General features: G+C 27.0%; 4 protein-coding genes across 9 annotated transcripts; 3 read left to right on the top strand and 1 right to left on the bottom strand.

Moving 5' to 3' along the window:
• The first annotated feature begins 642 nt into the window (after positions 1–642).
• Positions 643–10,044, top strand: LOC122514214 (WD repeat domain phosphoinositide-interacting protein 2). 4 transcript variants are annotated; one of them, XM_043630913.1, is made up of 11 exons: positions 643–1,098; positions 1,680–1,762; positions 1,919–2,085; positions 2,273–2,467; positions 2,551–2,667; positions 2,761–2,915; positions 3,021–3,197; positions 3,263–3,370; positions 3,444–3,556; positions 5,281–5,344; positions 7,923–8,090. In XM_043630913.1, coding segments are annotated over exons 1-11 (1,317 nt in total). In that variant the 5' UTR covers positions 643–961; the 3' UTR covers positions 7,924–8,090. The 4 variants fall into 4 exon arrangements, with proteins under 4 accessions (XP_043486848.1, XP_043486833.1, XP_043486857.1 ...); XM_043630898.1 differs by having other exon boundaries at positions 644–1,098; positions 5,281–5,337; positions 7,923–10,044; XM_043630922.1 differs by lacking the exons at positions 5,281–5,344; positions 7,923–8,090 and adding an exon at positions 5,177–5,274 and having other exon boundaries at positions 646–1,098.
• A 1,730-nt stretch (positions 10,045–11,774) lies between these two features.
• Positions 11,775–16,743, bottom strand: LOC122514234 (transitional endoplasmic reticulum ATPase TER94). The gene is made up of 13 exons (XM_043630929.1): positions 16,594–16,743; positions 15,450–15,806; positions 15,153–15,345; positions 14,842–15,076; positions 14,608–14,741; positions 14,281–14,529; positions 14,004–14,168; positions 13,807–13,929; positions 13,495–13,707; positions 13,111–13,419; positions 12,868–13,029; positions 12,624–12,778; positions 11,775–12,208 (listed from the first exon to the last, which is right to left on the bottom strand). The coding sequence occupies exons 1-13, from the start codon at positions 16,608–16,610 to the stop codon at positions 12,118–12,120; spliced, it is 2,403 nt and encodes an 800-aa protein (XP_043486864.1). The 5' UTR covers positions 16,611–16,743; the 3' UTR covers positions 11,775–12,117.
• A 595-nt stretch (positions 16,744–17,338) lies between these two features.
• Positions 17,339–18,839, top strand: LOC122514242 (leptin receptor gene-related protein). Of its 3 annotated transcripts, none has more exons than XM_043630953.1 (5): positions 17,339–17,441; positions 18,169–18,243; positions 18,328–18,526; positions 18,601–18,744; positions 18,814–18,839. In XM_043630953.1, exons 2-4 carry the CDS (start codon positions 18,203–18,205, stop codon positions 18,712–18,714), a joined length of 354 nt encoding a protein of 117 aa, XP_043486888.1. In that variant the 5' UTR covers positions 17,339–17,441; positions 18,169–18,202; the 3' UTR covers positions 18,715–18,744; positions 18,814–18,839. The 3 variants fall into 3 exon arrangements, with proteins under 3 accessions (XP_043486888.1, XP_043486878.1, XP_043486897.1); XM_043630943.1 differs by having other exon boundaries at positions 17,363–17,751; XM_043630962.1 differs by lacking the exon at positions 17,339–17,441 and adding an exon at positions 17,995–18,094.
• Positions 18,840–19,817: 978 nt separating this feature from the next.
• On the top strand, positions 19,818–23,015 carry LOC122513538 (transmembrane channel-like protein 1). The gene is made up of 10 exons (XM_043629947.1): positions 19,818–20,024; positions 20,114–20,254; positions 20,351–20,676; positions 20,764–20,915; positions 20,999–21,083; positions 21,170–21,318; positions 21,423–21,810; positions 21,910–22,595; positions 22,664–22,788; positions 22,863–23,015. The coding sequence occupies exons 1-10, from the start codon at positions 19,898–19,900 to the stop codon at positions 22,952–22,954; spliced, it is 2,271 nt and encodes a 756-aa protein (XP_043485882.1). The 5' UTR covers positions 19,818–19,897; the 3' UTR covers positions 22,955–23,015.
• Positions 23,016–23,096: the final 81 nt, after the last annotated feature.

The raw sequence follows: 23,096 nt of genomic DNA on the forward strand, positions 1-23,096 counted from the left end.
TTTGCTAGCTGCCGATTGAGGTCAACGATAGTATTGAAGAGGTTAAAGAATTTAGCATTAATTGAAATACTCGATATTTATTTGCCACTGAAAGTACTGTAGTTCATTTGGATTTGTTGAATATGTATAAATACGATCGTCAAAAATTTTTTACTAATAGACAAATTCTCTACCAATTCACGATGGTAATAAACCCGTTTCGTAAAAAATTTAAATGATTAAACATATAAATTAAACGTATAAATTAAACGTATACAAATATTTTTATTCAATTTTAATTATTTTATATATATATATATATATATTCATATACATAAAATACATCTATACAGTATCTTTTTATAAAATCATGTTTCGATATACATTTTTATAAACTATTAAAAGAATTCAACTGTATTTGAAATATTATTATTATTTATAAAAACTTATTTTGCTAAAAATAAATATTATGATTATAATACAAAAATAAAATATTGTTTGCTGAATGAAAATTGATAGTAAATAATAAACATAACAATAGCAGTTAAAAAAACGTAATAGTATTTCATAGCTAGGCAGGCTATTGACAGCTGATGATGAGTCGCGCGTATCTATTGCTATGGTAACGCGGAATATACGGAACGTGGAACAGCGATTCATATGTTCCTTCATTTCACAAATTCAGCTGTAAGCGTCAGCTGTTCAATATGGAATAGCAGGTACAGTCACTTGTAGGAATCATTCGAAGTCGAACTAGTTGGTCGTTGGTCCCCATAACATAAACGCGCGCGTGCGTGTGTGTTTGTAGAAGAGAAAGAAGCAGTGAGTTGAGAGTGAGAGTGAAAGGGGAGGAAGAGGAGAGGAGTGGGAAGGAGAGAAAGCGAGAAGAGAGAGAGCGAAAACGTGAGGGAGGCAGAAAAACGAATCAAGGATAGTAAGCAGACGGAGAGGAACATTCGTACGAGCATCATACGTGCGATTTATGCAAAATCTCGCGCGTAACGTGGATGTATTAACGCAAGGATTTAAATACGGGATAACTGGACTAATGAACCTCACAAATCAGACTGCCGATCCTCCGAGTGGTGTATTTTTTGTTAATTTTAATCAAGACTGCACGTAAGTGTTATTACGCTTTTTAGAGGATCGAACGAGTTCGATGAAAACTACGATATCCATTCTTTGTTTCCTAACCTTGTTCTCCTTTCTATAAGGGTGGGAGAATATTCATGTGGGATATAGGCGGGGAGAATATCTAAGTTTCTTACACGTATAAAACGTGTGATATGGTTTTTCCCTCCGTCGCGCGCATGGCGTCATCGTTCATGACAATCGAGGTTTTTCGTTCGTGCTTTTTCTATGCTTCGTCGTTATTCGCGTTGTTTTCATTAATTGCATCACTCCATTCTTCCTTTCGCTGATTCCTGCGTTTTAACCAGTTATCTTTGTGCTCTTATTTTATTGCGTATTATGCGCTACTAAAAAAGCAATCAAATCTTTATGTGAGTACTTCATTTTGTTTTTGAATACTTCTTCCTCTTCGATCTGTCATCACAAAGAAGAGTCTAATGTTTATTTATTTTCATGTTTATATAGTTTTTTATCGTAATTAATTATCGTAATGAGTAATTTATTTTTGTAGATTCGTAATAGGAATATTTATTTATCTATCTCTACATATTATCTTAATTTATTTACAGATCATTAGCAGTGGGATCGAAGACAGGTTACAAACTTTTTTCTCTCAGTTCTTTCGATCATCTTGAGAAAATATATGAAAATGGTAATAGTTTATTATTAAATAATTTTCTTATTGTTATATAAATCTTTATTTGGTCATTAAATATGTATATACATATTTTTGATATTTAGTTAAAAATATTAAATATATTTTATACTAACTCTAATGTTTTTATTTTGTAACATATGTTTATTTCAGATACAGAGGACATTTGCATTGTTGAAAGATTATTCAGCAGCAGTCTTGTTGCAGTTGTTAGTTTATCATCCCCCCGTAAACTTAAAGTATGTCACTTCAGGAAAGGAACAGAAATTTGTAACTACAGTTATTCAAATACCATCTTAGCTGTGAAGCTTAATAGAGCGGTATGTTACAAAGTTTCAGTAACAAAGATTTGTATTTATTTATACATATATATAAAAGAATAAATTAGCATCAAACTTGCTTGTTCAAAAGTATACATGTAACGTAAAGCTTAAGGATTATCATTTCTTCTAGAATTTGTTTTTTAATTATTATATTTAGTAAAATTATTATTATTACTTTTTACAGAGATTGGTAGTATGTTTAGAAGAATCGTTGTACATTCATAATATAAGAGACATGAAAGTATTACATACGATACGTGATACACCACCAAATCTTGCAGGACTTTGTACGCTCTCAATAAGCAGTGACAATTGTTATTTAGCCTATCCAGGTTCAAATACAATTGGAGAAGTTCAGATATTTGATGCTATTAATCTTGTAAATATTTTTACATATATATTTCAAATTTCTTTTAAAGATGTATTGTAGAAAATCTATAAATTTAATATTTTTATTTACAGCAAGCTAAAACAATGATACCTGCACATGATAGTCCCCTCGCAGCTCTTGCATTCAGTCCCAATGGCACTAAAGTTGCTACCGCCTCTGAGAAAGGGACTGTAATTAGAGTCTTTCATGTATGTTTAGTTGTGATTTTGATAAATATATATGCATGTTTTTTATTAAATATATAAAATTAATTTATAAAGAAACGGTTATGGTTTTGATAGGTAAATGATGGAACCAAATTATTTGAATTTCGTCGAGGAGTTAAAAGATGTGTATCTATTAGCAGTCTGGCCTTTAGTTCGGATTCTATGTTTCTTTGTTGCTCTAGCAATACGGAAACTGTACACATTTTTAAATTAGAAGAACCAAAGGAAGTGTATGTATATCATTTATAATAATGTTTCATTACATTTTTTATTGTAATATGAAATATTTTCTATGTAAATATCAATATGCATTTATGCATAATGATTTTGTGTAGACCGCGACAAGCTCAAGCTGAAGAATCACAAAGCTGGATGGGTTATTTGACAAAAGCAGTATCCGCATCAGCTAACTATTTACCTTCTCAAGTAACAGATGTCTTTAATCAAGGACGTGCATTTGCAAGCGTTCATTTACCATTTCAGGGTTTAAAAAATATTTGTGCCATTACTGTGTAAGTTTGAATATAAATTGTACTCCTGCATTTTTCTTTTTTACGTACATTTTTTTTTCTTTTAGGACACAGAAGGTACCAAAGCTACTAGTGGCTAGTGCCGATGGTTATTTGTATGTATACAATTTCAATGTAACAGAGGGAGGAAATTGTATGCTTTTAAAACAACATAGGTTTGTAATAATAGAATAGGCGGCTAAATTTTAAGATAAAATATGTTTATAACATAATATTTCAATATTGTAGATTAGATGGTAGGCAAGATGAAGTAGATTCTGCCGCTGTTTCTTCAACTGGTTCTGCCTCTGGAGAAGCACAAGCAACAGCTACAGCATCTGTACAAACAGTACAAAATTCAGGTATGATGTTTACACCTATTCGATATTTGTATTACTTATTTTCTTCAAATTAGTGGGAGCGAGTTGACGATAAAGATATATTAATTATAATAAGATTAATAATCAAATGAAATGAAATTAAATAGATCAAAACTTTTATTTTATAGCAAAACATTTTACTCATAATAAGTACAAAACTAACATGACAATCATATATCAATATTTCTACATATATGATTTTAAGAATATCTTTTAAAGCTTGATGATAAACTGAAGTAAAAAGTTTTGCATTTATTAGTATACTAACAAATCCAATTATTGATACTCTAAATGTATATTAAATACGTATGCGCTCATGGACTCATAATCACAGTCAGAGACACATCTGAAATCTTTTGACAGTTTTTTTTTGGTAACATCAAAGGTTTTTTGGTTCAATAAGTCATTTATATTACTATAAATATCACGAAATTGGTAAATGTAGAGAGTAAAACTTTATAGTGAAGCATTATTTTTTTTAAGTTGAGTATTACATATATAAGCTTTTATTAAATTGAAAGATTATAAAACCCTATTTTACCCTTTAACGAAGTAATTTCAGTTAAGCGTTTTATGAAATAACAGTTTATTAAAACTGTCTGAAAAGGATTAATGAATATATACATCTTTTTTTGTGATAAACAATTATTTTGTATAATTTATATTTTTATAAGACTGAAAAATAGGGCTTTATCATCCAACTATATTATCTGATTTTTTGTCTATATAATTTATATATAATATTATATAAATTATAATATATATATATAATTATATAATATATATATATATATGTTACTATTAAAGTATCTAATTCAGTTCATTTATGAAATAAGTCGATTTTTGAGGGAGAGTAAAAAAGAATTTCATTATACATTTTAATTAATTGTTTTTTGAAATAACTAGATATTATATGAAATAATGATAGGTGTTTAGTTATTATGTCATGATTCCATTATGTGTCGAAGCTTCTTGTATTTCACTGATATACGCGCACTAATAGCACTGACTGGTAAAGCTTTCAATTTTTATGAACTACAACTCCTTGATATGTTTGAACATGGTATATTCAAAGTTAATAGAACAGCGCGACTAACAGAACATTTTTTGCAAAATACAAGAAGAGATAAAAATAGATAATTATAAAGATTGTATGAATACAAACTGAAAGACAAATCTAATCTCAATTTCATACTTTACGTATTTGTCTCTTGCGAATTCATATATTATCTAGTTGAAGTATGTAGTTCTACTTTATTTCATACTTTACTTGATCGGTATATTTATTTCATGAATTAACAGATTTTACAAAATAACGGTAACATATATATATTTTAATTCATATAATGAATTCAACAAAAATTTAAGTATTTAGTTTTATATTTGTCCAAGTATATACTTACATTAGATCTTTGATCTTTACCTAAATAATAATAAGTATACAGATATATGTTTGTATATAGGTAGGAACAGTTTTATGCGGAAAGCATATAATTTAATGAATTTATTTTGAAGGTAACTTGAATTGAAAGAACAGATCATGCGTGTGTGCGCATAGAGAATGCCTTTATTTGCTTTTTATTTCCTTTTTCTCGCTTCTAGCCCCTCAGAATTAAATTACCAGGCAATTTCTTCAGGGGCTAAAGGGGAGCCCCGACAGTTGACCTTACTTGACGCAATTTTTTTCTTTTTATTATCCACTGAAGCCTGCATAAATAGCTACGCGGGTGCGTTACGTGGTCGTTCGCCAGACTCCATGTCAGGTAACTGGTATGTCCTCTATACTGCCCATTGTTTTTATTTATTTTTTTTGCTCATATTTGCTCTATACGCACCAATCATTCGCCTTCACTCTTTGTTCCATTGCCTCACTGTAAACATCTGCATTTACACATGCAGTGAAAGAAAAAAAGCAATGCAAAATAACAATAGTGCTCATATATTAGTTGGGTATTAGGTTTCTAATATTGTACATATCAACGCCAGAATTGTATTAAACAAAAAATAGTTCCTTATAGAAAGCTTTCTATTTTATGAATATGCATATGAACACTATAATTTACATCTGCGGAAAAACAAGGTACTTCTTGCCAGATTTTAATGTAATGATATTACAAATAATTTAAATATTAATTGTTTGAATAATATATTGCTAGTATTAACAAAAAGATGTAAATTGATTGTGTAAACATACATGTTTGTAACGCAGGGAATATTATCAGGTATAAATAATAATAATATAACTGCAAATTTTTGAACGAAAGCTAAATTTGATCTATTTTAATCTTGCTGAATATTACATAGAATATAAATGAAAATGGTGACTTCTGCAGTTATGTCAAAAAGTGTGGAAATTAGATTACTTTTTATAATTTATAATATATGTTTTATGACTTATTATATATTATATTCGTAATGGTGTATTAACTCTTTCCTGCCTTGATAGTTATAGACATAGGTATTCCGTTAAACAGAAATACAGATGACGTATGGTCCATTAGTTATTGTCTGAAAATCTTAATCCTACAGATTGAAAGTCTGAACTTTATTGTTAATACTTTGCCTTAGGCTTAGTGCCTTATCTGGATTATACTGTCACGTCCTTAATAGAAATGGGTCTTGTTGGAATTCTCCTGGTATAAGACTGTAACGGAAAAGGGCCTTGTCAGTATTATCCTGACACATAATTATGATAGTAATATTGTTACTGGGATTATTCCAACATACGACCTTAACTGTACATGGTTTTGCCGGAATTATCTTTAACTTCGATAGGAAAGAGTTGATATTTAATTTAATGCAAAATTAATGCATGCATAATTGAAGATGAATATCAGGAATTTTTGTATGAAATATTTACTACATTAAAGTTAGTATTGTGTATCTTTTTTTCAAAATCAATAAAAATCTAAATTTATATCCTAATTTTTCAAACAATTTTTTTATATTTTAGCTGAGTTTAATAGCACATTTAATGATTTATGAATAATTTTGCATATAAAATAATAATTTTAGAAGAAAATATATATAATTTTAAGTTACAATTCTATATAATTCTTTATAATTCTATATATTTCTCCATATTATTTTATAAATTCATTGCAAAATTCAAAACGTATCTAAATAAATTTGAATAATTTTCATTTTCGATATTTATAGGAGTTCTTGTAGCAAAACATTTATTTTTCTGTCAACTTTTATTAATTATCATGAGTTCTCAAAATTATAGATTTTTAGAGTGTATATTTTTAAAATCACTACTAATTACTGTTTTACCAATAATATGATATCTACAGTGGTCATTGAGATTATTTAATTGCATTTATATACAATATGTACTTGGTGTTCATTAAAGTTTTATCTGGGAAACAGTGTTGTTGAGAAAAATTATTCATAAAAGAATTATCTGATTTCAATGTAAAAATATTATGGCATTTTTTTTTTTTTTTTTTTTTTTATTGTTTCTTATTTAATGAAAGATTTCAAGATATTCGTTATAATGATAATATACTATATTAAAAAAAGAAGTAATGTTTATTTGAAATATCTTTTTATTCTCCTTCATTTTCTGAGATATTTAACAAAATATCTTGCAAAGTAGAAGAGATAATAAATGTTTAAATTTTTCAAGCGACTGTAATCGTTAAATTTTTTAGAATTATTTATTTACTTACTCTAATGTTTATGCTCACACTAATATACACATACACATGCATGCACCACACATTCGCATGAGAAGAAGTAGAAAATAATAAAAACACTAATTACAAACTTTATGTTTTGTACACAGTAGTACACAGAAAATGCTAAAAAGTTAATATATTCGCTAAAAATAAACATTTTTTATTTTTTATACTCTGCTTGTGTGAAGAGCTATTGGGTTCTTATTTTTAAAAAAACAAAGTTTACTTTAAAACAATCTTGAAATCTTTAAGAAAGTAGAAAAAAATAAATAACGTAAGATTCCCCCTTTGAAAACAGGTAATTGTAATCTGAACAATTTTTCTCAAAAATACCGTCTTTTTGAGATAAAAACTCGTAACCCTTTATTTTGAATACCCAGTATATGTGTATATATATATGCATACATATTTATATAAATATGAAAATAATGATCAATTGTTGTGTTGTATATAAATATATTATGATTATGACTGTTAAAACACTAGTAGCAAGCAAATGGGTTTATTGTATGATGTCAAAGTGAAATCACCTTAAAAAATGTCTATATGCATTAATATATCACGTACCATTGAATTCTAATTGTTCAAAATACACATCTTTATCGTTACATCCGCTTGATACAAATTAATAAAGAACTATAATTTATATATACGTCGGTTTGTAGAATCAGAGAAATATTATGAGATGATAGCAGCAGCCGAAAGTCCACCCAAAAGTAGAGGACCATTCAGATTGGATGATGACACAGAATTTCCTCCTGTTTGAAGAAAATAATTAAGGCATATCATGGAAGTTATGTCAAGATTTAGGATATATAATGGTGATTGTAAAACGTGGAGAGCATATTGGTATGCCAATTGTTCAGAATTGAAGGGCATGTTTCACACTTCAGTTTCAATAAGATCAAGAATTAGATGACATTACCAAGAATGTTGCACGTTTAATACGTAAGGGAATTGACAGAAGTATAAATCTTTTCACATGATCAACTATTTGTTCTTAATAATGCATACCAACGTAACTCTCTCGGTAATATTACCGCATCACCAAACTAAAAATTTACGCGATATCTTTTTACAATTTATTATTAGAAAGCATGTAAGTAGTTATATAGAAAATATAGATATCCCAATTGAGTTTGTTAATTATAAAATTTTGAAAAAAATATATGTAAGTACTATCATCAGTATTTGGTAAGAATGTTTTCGTAAATTTACATGAAATAATATTTAGATGATAAACTATTTTTACCAAATATAAACGTTCGTGTTAAAATAAGGTATAAGAATAAGTGCAATTTATTTGCAAATATCAATCCGAAATTAAAATATATATATATAATAAATATAAAATAAAAATTATATTATTATTAATATAATTAATTAATAAGAATATATTTACAATTTATTAAGTTGATCTATTTTGAAAATAAAATTTATCTTTTTTACATAGCTCTCTTGGGAATCAGTAATAAAGTTATGGGAATGCTATTATATTTTACCAAAAATCGATTCTATTGGTCCTTAGTCATTCATTGTCTATGTAATATTCTGCTGTGTTTATAAGTAAACATTACTCATGTATTTTCTTGGATTGCTGCATTTTTAGTTTTAATATTATTATTCGTGTCTTATGATCAACGATTGAAGCTTTTGTTTTTTAATAGAAGCATCAACAAAATTATACTTGCAAAATTTTATAAATATGACTTATCTTAAATAAATTTTTAGATAATTTCGAATTTTTAAAGAAAAATCATAACACTTTCAATGAACATGTGAAATAATGTAGGAATGATCCACTTTATAAATGTTTGATAAAAATTTTAGACTTTCCATAGCATTTTTTTAGAATTCCAGAGAAATTTATATTTCTATGTACAAGATGGAGTTCTCTCCGTGTTAAAAAAAATTGAAACATAGAGTTATACAGCTTATGTGTAAGAAACATTAATCTGTATCCATATTAATTTGTCTTTTGAAGACAAATTCGGAGACAGGATGTATGTGATAATTAGATTTTTTGAAAAACAGAAATACATTTGTTTATAAAATAATCTTATATCTTGTTTTTACCATTTTCTGATGTAATATCGTTTATCCCTTAATATGGAACAAAGATGTACATTATATTGTAAGTTTTATTTATGTAACCATTAACTCATTTAAGTTCTTTCATATTTTATTTTTGTTTAAATATCTGCCCATTGCTTTGGGCAATGCAATATGGTTGCTATAAAATAAGTTTATGATTTATTTATGTATAATTATGTAGGGATTGTGTAGATGATCTTTAGATTTTGAATTTATTCTTATGAGAACTCTACTTTTATATTATAAATAACTTTACTACTCATAATTGGTGCCAACTTATAATTTCATTTAAATTAATACTTATATTGGTAAATATAAATTGTCTGTTTGTATAATATTAGAAGAAAGCACCTTTGTATGTATTTTTTCATAATAATTTTTTGCGTATGATGATTTTGAGAACTATGTAACTTCCAAATTATATCAGTAATAAGCTTTCTTTTATAATGAAAAACATTTGGTACAATTATCCATTAAATTGTATTTCAATGACGTGACTTTCGCTATTTTATACTAACGACTCTTGTTTAGAGAATAGTTATACTTTTATAAAAATAAATAAAAAATATATATATAAATATATATATATATTAGCATATTAATATCTGATGTACATATATTCATGTTAAAGCTTAAGCGTTCAGGATATTACCTTTAATATTTCTTATTAATATATGTGATTTTAATTGATAATGTGGACAAATCTTTACCTTTCCTTGTTCAAATTTTCTTTTATTATCATGCCGATTAATATTTTTTATTCAATTTAATATAAATTGATAACAGATTATATGTTATTTTTATGAAATTTATTTATCTCTTAATACCTGTTAGCAAAATATTTCATTTTTATATTTTGAAAATATTTATAACAAAGAAATAAAAAAAATAATTAGACACAAGGAAAAAATTTATACTAATTTTATAACATAATCGTTCTTTATTTATGACAATAGTTAATTTTTACTACACACTACATCTTTCATTCTACATATGTATATTACATATAAAATTTAATATTTTTTTAACTAAACAATTTTTGATTATAATATGATAAATGTTATTTATTTTGTTCGTAAAAATGTAAATTATCTCTATATGAATTCAAAATCGCGGATAATTTTATATCGTGGGTGTACTTTCGAAACCACTGATCCAGAGTTATAGATAAACATTAATTCTATACTTAAGCTGAAAAAAATACTAAAAAATTAATTAGTAAAAGTTTGTCTAATGAAAGAAAATGTTCTTAAATAATATATTTAAAATGCCATCTCTACACACACACACACATACAATTGATTTCATCGCATAGAAATAATCAAAATATATTTTTACTCTTAAGTACCAATTATACTGAGGCTTGATGTTTTTCAATTAAAGATAAAAAGTTATCGTTAACTGTTTGAAAATACTTTTTATGTTCTTTGCTAGAAACATATGCAAAAATTAATACCAGTGATATTTAATAATGGGAAAATCATAACTTTTATGATAAAAAATATCTGTGTTTTAATTTTAACAATTTTTTATATATCAGTATTTTTATAATAAGAAAGTTCCCAAAAAAAACGTATCTAAATAAATATTTTTATACATATATTATACTTTTAATATATTAGAACAAAAGAGTGTATCGGTTTATTGTGGACCTCAGATTGTAAAGTATATACGTGATTATACAGAGTAGGCCATGAAAAAATAATCCGCCTCCGTTTGCATGTGTAATTGAGATATTCTTTTCTTTGCGGAATAACGTGCACATAAAAGAAGACAAACGCAAGCAAGTACGCATTTGGTTTCTGTATTTATACTAAGTATACTGCAGACTCTGGATACATTTTCGTGGTCCACTCTGTTATATTGATGCAAATTATTAATATCACTTAATATAATTTAAAGATATTTATTATAACAAAATAAAGATAATAAAAACCATCCATTTTACTATAAAAAGGATAAAAAAAATTCTTTTGAAATTTATAGATAAATTTACTACTGAAAAACATTCGTAAATTCATTAATATAATCACCAGTTATACAACAATTTCATTGACATAGCATAAACTTTTATGATACTATATCCTTCGAGCGAGTATAACAAAACGTATTTGGAGGATACAGTGATTATGCAGCAAAAGGGTCTATCTTTGAATAGTTAAATATAATCAATTCTACTGTATACTCTTTCCATGAACATAGATCATCACTTATATAATTATATAGAAAGTTATAAACCATGCGAAATTTGTATGCGTACATTTATTACGCAAAATGGATGAAATATTTATAAGGGCAGTTTGTGTAGTCCGTGCATTCGCCATACATGATTTAAAAATATTAACGGTAATCACATGCTCTGATTGTGCAATTTGAATACCATGTTACTTGAATGTGACACTTGTATATTAATTAAGAGTTTCTTTTATTATTGTTCTTTATTCGAAGTTTATTCATGAAATATAATATTATAGAATTGTATACCATATGACTAAATCATATCTAAACATTTTAATTATATATTGGTAAATAATTGAAAATTAAGATACGACATTAAAGTAATTCTTATTTTATATAAATCAAGGTACAGACCCTGTCTACACACATATAATCGTACACTTTGCATAAAAAATGTCAGTCATTCAATTATTTTATTTAGTTTTGAGTTATTTAAATTTCATTGAATCACTTCTGTGCAAAATGTATAGCAACAGACAGGCCCTTTTGTCGTATGCTCACTGCACTGAGATGGAAAGAAATGAAGACTTAGCTATAAAGATCATCATCTCCATCATCCTGGAAGGTTTGATCACCTTGTGCTGTATCTTGACTACCACCAGCGGCATTTTGTGGAAATCTATAAACATAAATTAAGTATTATTCATTCAATATTCATAAAGACATATAAACTACGTATATATATTACAGTTTAGATTTTTTTCTGCTTGCAATATTTCTTATACTGTCTGTATATTTAGATAACTAATAATATATATATATGTTTCTTTATATAATTTAGTTAAAAAATAAAAAATATCAATTTATAATTAATATTTTTAGCCAATATATAATACGAAAAACAATTGCTGCAATATATTAGCATAAATTGATGTATCTGAATATGATACGTAAAAGTACAAAACTTAGAAATATTTTAAGAGTACGTGTACACATAATAGATATTATTCAATATATATCTACATTTATACAATTTTGAAACTATTATATGCACAAGACTTTTTCAAATATTATTTATTATTATAAAAACATACCTGAAATTCGTTCCAAATCCTCGAGATTGTTGAAGGGTTTGTGCAAACATTTCATATTTTCGAATGTCGTTATCAGAAACAGAACGTCTTGCAAACCTCATCGCTTCTTCAAAATGTGCTCTAGTAATTTCTGGCACAGGATCATCTTCCTCCATCTATGAATAGTATAAACGAGTAAGAATTTATAATCAATATTTAAAAAAAAAAACAATATATATATATACTAGTTAAATATAAAACTTACATCCATTGATGCAGATGGATTATTCGCGCGATCTTTCTCTCGACTAATTTCAGTTTCAATACATTGTCTAATGGCAAGTTTACACGCACGTTGACAAATTTCTGTTAAATCTGCTCCGGAAAATCCATGAGTTACTTTGGCTATATAACTCAATTCTACGTCCTAGAATATTTTTATTTCTATTAATCTAATACAACAAAATATACAAATTATGATTATATTATATAAATTATCGATACTTACTTTAGCAACAGGTGATTTTCGTAAATTGGCCCTGAATATTGCTTCACGAGACTTCTCATCTGGTAATGGTATATAAATGAGTTGATCTAATCTACCAGGTCGTAGAATAGCTGGATCAATAATATCAGGACGATTAGTTGCTCCAATAATGAAAACATTTTTCTTTGCTCCCATTCCATCCATTTCAGTTAAAATTTGGTTTATCACACGATCAGCTGCTCCACCGGCGTCACCAACTGTACCTCCGCGAGATTTTGCAATAGAATCAAGTTCATCGAAGAATAATACACAAGGTGCAGCTGATCTTGCCTTTAAATAATAAATCAATGATTATTTGTGCATTATATTCTCTTTATATGTATGTATTAATTAAGTTGAACTTACTTTATCAAAAACATCTCTAACATTAGCTTCCGATTCACCAAACCACATAGTTAATAATTCTGGACCTTTGACTGAAATGAAATTTGCCTGACATTCATTGGCAATTGCTTTGGCTAACAAAGTTTTACCACAACCTGGAGGTCCATAGAATAATACTCCCCTTGAAGGTTGCATACCGAATTTCAAAAACTTATCAGGATGCTCAACTGGGTACTATGAATCACAAAATGTAATATTAATAAAAATTATTTTATATTCGTTTATATATATATACCATACTTCATTATCAAAAATGTATTGTTATTATCTTACCTGTACCAATTCTTGCAATTCCATTTTAACGTTTTGTAAACCTCCAATGTCATCCCATGTAACAGTTGGTACTTCGACAATTGTTTCACGTAATGCACTGGGACTGCTTTTACTCATTGCATACTAAAATGAAAAATTAATAATAAAATTAAAACAAATAAACGATATTTATATTAAGGGAAAGTTAGATTTATTACCTTAAAGTTTTCCATAGTAACGGCAAGAGATGATAATACTTCTGCGTCAATATGGTCATCTTCTAAGTCAATGAGATCCATTTTTTCACGAATTTGTTGTAAAGCAGCTTCAGAACATAATGAAGCTAAATCAGCACCAACATGTCCATGAGATTCTGCAGCGATCTAAAATATTGTAAGAAATTATTATTTTTTTTTTTAAATATACATTTAATTGAAACCAATGTATCTCTCTATATTCTTTTTACATCATACTCGATGATGATTCTATATTTACCTCTTCCAAGTCTACATCATCTGCGAGTTTCATATTTTTTGTATGAATTCTTAGAATTTCCAAACGTCCTGTTGCGTCTGGTATACCAATATCGATTTCTCTATCAAAACGCCCAAATCGGCGAAGAGCTCCGTCAATACTGTTTGGTCTATTAGTAGCTGCCATTACAATGACGTGTGAGCTTTGCTTCATACCATCCATCAAAGTTAATAGCTGTGAGACTATACGTCTCTCGACCTCACCATGAGTCTACATAAAATATACAGAAGATGTTGTATTACGTATTATACTAATAAAATAAAAATACTAATCAATTAATATAAAGACCTTCTCTCTTTTAGGAGCTATTGCATCTAGCTCATCAATAAAGATAATCGCTGGAGAATTTTTCTCTGCTTCTTCAAATGCCTTTCTCAAGTTACTTTCCGATTCACCAGCAAGTTTACTCATAATCTCAGGACCTAATAATATAAAATATTAATATTCCTTTGATGTTTTTAATATTTTGATTAAATTTTAAATCAAAATATTTACAAACTTTTTTCTTTGAAATACACATACCATTTATAAGGAAGAAGAAAGCTCCAGTTTCATTTGCAACTGCACGTGCAATAAGTGTTTTACCAGTACCAGGTGGACCATAAAGCAAAATTCCACGAGGAGGCTTTACTCCAATAGCTTTAAACAGAGATGGATGTCGTAACGGTAATTCTACCATTTCTTTGATTTGCGCCAATTGCTTACGCACACCACCTATATCATCGTAACCTACTGCATTAATCGCTTCTTCTTCCTCCTATAAAAACAATTATATATAAATGTAATATATTCGTTTAATAATTGATATTAACAATTATTAATCTGATATTAACCTCTCTTTTTATAGGATCACCTTCACAGTGAATTACAGTATCTGGTGCAACTATACAGAATGGACCTGGATCAGTTTCAACTACTTTAAATTCGACTGCTCGCATACCACCACGAACAATAAAATTATCATCCTTATGAAGTGGACGATATGCTTCCAAAAAGTATGGTTTCAAATAAACTTCAAATAAGTTTCTAAAAACAATGATTATTATTGAATAAAATAGTAAGTATTAATAATTTTTAATAGCGCGCGCGCGCTTCATCAAATTATATATAATTTATATAAACTAATTTACCCTGCAAGTCCATCTACAGTATCATCCATTGGTAATATATGAATTCGTTTACCATATTTTACTTCAGGACAAGCATGAACAGATACAACGTCACATAAACGAACTCGTAAATTATTTCTGACCACACGATTCATACGAATCTTTTCATCTGGGCAAGTATCATCTGAAAGAACAATGCAAACTGTTTCTTTGCGTCTTTTTCCTCTTAACAATACAGTATCCCCACGGAACAATAGTAATTCATCCATTTTTGCTTGGGAAAGGGCAACTACAGAATTATCATCTGCAGTTGCTTCGTCTACAATTAATCTGTTAGGCTTATCCTTCTTACGAAGGATTGCTGTCGCCAAGTCTTCTCTGTAAAAATAATAAGATATATTATTATTATTATTGTTATTATTATTATTATTATTTGATGAGCTAACATTTCACGATTAATTTAAAATTTGAAGTTGTATGATTTGAATAAAAAGGAGTGAGTCATAACAATGGTACTTAATGATAAATAATGAAATATATGTACACTGTATAAATCATAAATTATAAATTATTTTGTTTTATTACTCAACATTAATTAATTTAATATACAACGTAACAATATTTGATATATATGATTAAAATATACATTCATTAGTATAATCTATATAGATCGCATTATTATTAAAAAAAAAAAAAGAGGTCAAACATCCTATTTTTTCATGAAAATAATTTATTTCGTTCTTATATAAAAACGCAATTTAAATGAAATATTAAATTGTATACATCAAATAATTTTTAGATTCGATTGACTTTTATAAAAAGAAAAAAAAACCCTTTGTCATGTTTAGCTGCCATCATTCTGCCATGATTGCTCCAATGATAAGAAGCATTTGCATCATATAGAATAATAATACTGACATGAAATGGATTAAAAAAAAAAAGATCGATTTTTGTTCAGGTGGAATCTAGCAGTCATGAAAAAAGAAAATATCTGTATATCGGAAAATATAGCCTTACGACGACATGATGACAACGTAAAATTGAGACCGACAGACGCACAATCACCTACGTGTCTTATACTTAAACGAAGAAAACACCGATAAAAATGACGAAAATAATCCTAGGTAATGAAACAGATCCTATATATAATTATAATTTAACTTACCCTTTTGTATCACCCATTGTACGTTTGATTTAACGAAAGAAAAATGTATACTCAACGGTCACAATTCGATCTTTAGAAATTGCTACTCGGCAACAGTATCACCCAGTCCAATGATCACCCCACATTCGAAACTGTCATGGCTTGCTTGAGCGGTCTAATATCAAATTCGCGAATTAAGGCGCGTGCGCATAGATAGATTGTCTTATTTGTTGTTCAATATTGATGATTGGTTAATACTATTCGCGCTTACTTAATCCTCCAATTAATTATTTACAAGTATTATTTCTACTATCTCTAATTGAAAATCTTTATTTAACTAAGAACAAAAAAATCATTGGATGCATTTCGTCATAAATTTCTATTTAAATCTACTACGCGCGAATGAAATGTTGATTTATTTCAATAATTTATTGTTACACGAATCAGATCATTTTGAAATATATGATTAAGATAAATGATCGATTATATTATATGACTTTTCATAATTACGAAATGTTAAATATTTGTATTTGATTCGTTGAATAGAAATCTTTAGGCAAACATATATCTATCGACTTATGGAAACTTAGAATATTGCGTGTCATCATTATATAAAAATATACTTGCATAATTTTTTGCAAATTATTTTCGCGAAATAATATCTTTATCATCATTTTCTATTCGACCAATGAAAAGATATATTCGAACTTAAGCCAAATTCATTTACATTAAATTTGAAATTTGCTATCAACCCAGTGTGTTAGACTTTAAATAAATTACGTCATATAGTTATATGTATACATGTATGAAGTGAGAGTTCGATAAATATACACACTTATCAAATTGATCTGCAATGGCCGGAATAAAAGGTTATTCGGCATGTTCTTGATCGTCTGATATGCGATTTTTCACTTAGTGAAATTTCGAAGAAATGGCATCAACGGGACGAAGTTTCTTTAAAAACTGTGAAACACAAAATGAAATATCGAAACATAACCTTCTTACTTTAATTGTTACTGTCAAATATTTGTATATACACACTTAAGAGCTTTAGCTTTAAACTTCATTATTTATCTATTGATCTGTTATTTCAATGTAAATCGAAAGTGTATCAGATTTATGCTATTTAATTCGTCATTATTGTAGTCAACTTCGTCGTTTTCAACATGATATTAAAAAGTGAGGAGAGAAAGCTTTGTCTCGACATTTCTGTAACTCATAACTTTGTTTTGATTTAAAGTCAGAAATAATGAATATACATTTTATATCATTCTAGCTATTTACAAGCTAATTAGCTTATTAGCAGAATAATACTATTCCCTTATCTATACAAATGTATATATATATAAAACGAGACAATAGTATAATCATATATCGAGACAAAAGTATAGTCATATTTTAATATAGAAAGTATATATTCAAACATATATATATAGACATATCAGATTAACATTTATATAAAATTGTATTATTTTCTGTTTCATGTTATGTAATCTGTTGCCCCCAATTACCATTCAACAGCGTAAGTGCCTTTTTCTATGAACATGAAAATACTTTCTTTTTGTTATTGATTACTTGAAATAAAATACATTACAGATTGGTTCTTCTTGCATTCTCGGGCTCTATTGGAATGACATTAGTTATCCTTGGTTGTGCATTACCACAATATGAGTATGTTTTTTATATCATTTTTAATACTATATTTTTTATACATGCAATAATATTTATTATAAACATGTCTTTTTTTCATTTCAGAGTATGGTGGCCATTTTTTGTGGTCTTATTCTATGTACTAGCACCAATTCCAACAATAATTGCACGCCGTTATTCAGAAGATTCACCAAGTAGTAGTAATCCGTGTTTAGAGTTGGCTATATTTATTACAATAGGATTTGTTGTATCATCCTTTGCTCTTCCTATTGTATTGGCACGAGCACCTGATGGAAATCCAGTTGTAAGTTTTTATGATTGTTTTTCTTCCATTGTTTCATTTTTACCAGTTTCATATTTTGAAATTTATTCTTGCAGATACAACCGGGTGCTTGCTATTTAACTTTAGCTGGAAATGTTATTGTTTACTTGACTTTAGTTGGATTTTTTGTAACTTTCGAACAAGATGATGTAGACTATAATATGTGGTGAAGTGACACTTTATTGTACTTACAAAACAAGGTAAATATATTAACAATTAATTTTATTAATATATCTGTTTATTATTCTATGATTTATATAAATTTATAGGTTTTCTATAAAATCATTGAGAAAAAGAAAGAAAGAAAAAGCAAACAGCATCCTGACTGACAGCTATGTGTTAATACTAAATCAATATAAACTTATTGTACACTATTTACATAACATACAAAAATCGATTTTATTACAACATAGTTGATACTGATCTTTCATCAACTAGTATGATATTAATGCACTAATATTAGAGAACATGTTGGTATAATACTGCTTGATGATCAAATTATAAATTATCATAAGAATCATATATCTTTTTATTGATAGAATTATCAACAAATGTAACAATGCAAAGATATATGAAGTATATATATATAAAAATATATATAAAAGTTATTTTTTATTTAATATAAGAATAAGTTCTTCATAATTATTATAATAATAATAATAAAATTAAAGTTTATTATTTGTTGTTATTTTTTCTGATATCCTATAAAAATAACATTTGCCGAAGTAAAAATGTAATTAATTAAATATCATTTTTCATTTCTACATGTTCTAATCAATCCATTTCTGAAAGTGCGTTTGATACCAAAAATTTAGATGAATTAATCTCAAAATAGTATTTCTGACATATTAAAAAAAGTTAACTCATTAATTTTATCAAGAAAATATGTAATAGTTATATTTGGAAAAAAATAATATTTTTATGTAGACAAAAGTTGTATTTTGTGAAAACAAAAAATGAACATTATAATAGTATTTATTATATTGTTATGCATAATACGCAAAAATTTAATCAATAATAATGTATCAAACGAGTTATCGAAATTTAATTTGATAGTTACATATAAAATAAAATAATTTTGACGTTAGAAATTAATAATTAAACATAAAGATATGAAATGTTTGTTAATAAAAAAATGTATTATTTTCGAAAATCCATATTTAAAAAAAAACTTATTTTTGGACAATAAATAGGTAAAAATATAAAAATAACCCTAATAAGTATAAAATAAAATTAACATATGAGAGGTCTATAATTAAAAAATGTATAATATATAGATATAACATGAAAACTAAAAATATTACTAAAGATTAAACTTTGATTGCGTATAAAATATCATTATTCGTCCCTGAAATGATTCATTCCGCGTATGTACCACAATGGATAAAGCTCTTATCTGACACTTATCTTATAACCATAACCAATATCAATGTTTTTAAAGAAGACTTGTTAGACAAATTTATTATTAAAATGGCAGAATGTAAGTTTTCACAAATATATATAAATAATACATTTCCTGAAAATTATCAATAACTTTATTTAATTAAAAAATATACCTAATTGTTTTAGCACATGAATTAAGCAATATAAATTCAAGTGTAAATAATGATGATATTCTAATGATGGATATTATGGAATTAGACGCCTGTTTAGATGAACAAGATAATGATGAACAGGATAGTGTACAACAAAGATCATCAGGATTGTCATGTAAAGAAATATATATATGCATAATAACAATAAACTAGAACAAACTGCACGAGAGAAAACTGTATCATTCTAATTAATATAATTATATGATTATAGCACTTCCTAATGAAAATGACATTCTGACGGATTTGGATTCTGTAATTCCATATGCAACTTGTCATATAAGAAGAAACACACAAATATCATTTCAGGACCATGCGGAAACTATTGCAACTCGTTTGCAAAGCAGCAATCGACTCATGCAAAATGATTTGACTGCCGAACAACTTAGAATGGATATTTTAAAATCTATGCCGCAGTGTTTAACTATAAGAAGATTAGTAAAGTCTAAATTACACACAACGGTGCAACAGAGATCAAAAAAGATATCTATTGGTTACTGCAAAAGGCTCAAATATAAAATCAGTTTTGCTTTTCGAAAGGTTTCACATTATTATATAATAATTATTTAGGCATGCGTTGAGAAATTTATTTCTTAATTGTAAAACAAATTTTTTGTATATATATAGGTGCATATGATAATTCAAGATATTGGACAGACTATGGAACTTTGGTACCATACAATAAAATCAATAGAAGGTCAGTTTGGAAGCGGAGTAGCTGTTTATTTCAAGTTTTTAAGATGGCTAATTCTTTTAAATATTATGTTTGCCCTCATGAGGTATTTTTCATATATATTTATATTTTGTTCATTTAATAGTTATATTTTTTTTTAAATTTTATATAAGTTTCTTATATTTGTAGCATTATGTTTATTGTTCTTCCACAATCCTTGGATCAAGTATATTTACCTTCATCTTTTAACGCTTTGGATTTTGTAACAGGCAGTGTAAGATTATTGATCTATTATTAACTAATAAAAAAAAATTAGTTTCTCATTATTAATAATCAAAATATTATTTGCATATATTACAGGGATTTTTCGAAAATACAATTATGTACTATGGATTTTATAGTAATTATACAGTAGAAAAAATGTTTAGCAGTACATACAGTATTCCTTCTGCTTATTTTATTACATTACTTTGTGCTTATATATGTACGTTTATTATACTTTCTGTTAAGTAAGTATTATTTCTTATGGCGACTGAATATCACTTTTTATACATACATAAAATATTTTGTCTATTTAATTTATTTTTTTATATAATTACATTATTTGTTACAGGGTAGTATTATCTTATAGGAAACGCTATATTGAAATTCGTGAGAAAGTACAGTATTTATATTGTAACAAAGTATTTTGTGGATGGGATTTTGCTATATCCTCTACAAAAGCAGCAAATTTACAATCTACATCTATTTGTAGAGAGTTAAAAGAACTTTTAGCTGAAACAAAAAAGCATTCACAAGAAAATCGTTTTATGAAATTGTATATTATATTTGTACGTATAATTATTTCTATAATAACTCTTTGTATGATATGTGGAACTAGTGCAGTACTATGGGTATTATTAACTAAACATGAAATGGATAAATCAAATGCATCAGTAATGATTGTACCTGTGGTTATTACAATTATTATGAATATATTCTCAATAATTATCTCTTTCTTAGTGAGTATATAATTATACTTTTATATCAATATAAATTTAATAATATAAAAAAATTAATTATAAGTAGAGAAAGTTAAATAATATTGTTTTTTATTCCAGGCAAAAGTGGAAAGACATAGCAGTAAACGCATTGAAGTGTATGTAACTGTGATTAGAATTCATGCATTAGCTGCAGTGATAATCAGCACTCTTCTTGCTTTTTGGCTAATACATAGCACAGATGGATGTTGGCAAACAGAATTGGGAAAAGAAATATATCGACTTATATTTATAGATTTTATTATCTCAATTTTTATTTTATATATGATTGAAACAGTGCGCTCTGTTATATATGTAACAGTTTGGAAAGGAATTGGAAGAACAAAATTTGATATTGCCCATAGTACATTAAATCTTATTTATAATCAAATGCTTTTTTGGCTAGGTTGCTATTTTAGCCCATTGTTGTCTTTGATAATCATTATAAAAATGATATTAACATTCTATGCAAAAAAGCATAGCTTATTAAATTATTGTGAACCACCTTCAAGACCTTGGAGAGCAGCACAAACCCAGACTCTCTTTTTAGCACTTTCATTCATTGGTATAATTAGTATATTAATTATGATAGGATATATTATCACAAATGTACGAAGTGATGAATGTGGGCCTTTTAGAGGACACAATTATACTTGGGAGTATGTAGTTGATGGTGTTCTTGAGCTAAAAAGGGATAGTGGTTTTTGGATACTGATAAGTGAACTTTCAAGACCCTCAATTGGAGCAGCAATATTAATTGCAATGAGGTATAATTATTTTATTTATAAATTTACTTTTGTAAATTATTTCTTAAATGATTTCTTTTATATTACAGTGTTGGAGTCTACTGGCTTAGAGCTAAAGCACAAGCAAATAAGGAAATGTTGGTAATTTTACAAGATATGCTTATGTTACATGCACGAGATAAGCAATTTCTTTTTGCTAAGATTACTAATGCAGGTAAATAATAATATATAATAAAAGAAAGAATATTTACAAATTTACTAATTGCAAATATAATATTTTTACACTAGGTAAAATTTATAGACGAACTCATTTGAGATATTCCAGGAGTTATGTCACCAATGAAACAAAAAATTCTACTTTATCAAATGAGAAAGACTAGATACCATGGAGTATTATTTTTATTACGTGCCAAATGACTGTATTTTTAAAAGTATTACAGATATTTATATTAGTTTTAAGTAATAATATTTGTATATGTTTTGATCGTATACGAATATTTCATTTTTGAATAGTTTGATAAG

This window comes from Polistes fuscatus, unplaced genomic scaffold (genome assembly GCF_010416935.1).
Source record: "Polistes fuscatus isolate 324 unplaced genomic scaffold, CU_Pfus_HIC Scaffold1, whole genome shotgun sequence".
Lineage (NCBI taxonomy): Eukaryota > Metazoa > Arthropoda > Insecta > Hymenoptera > Vespidae > Polistes > Polistes fuscatus.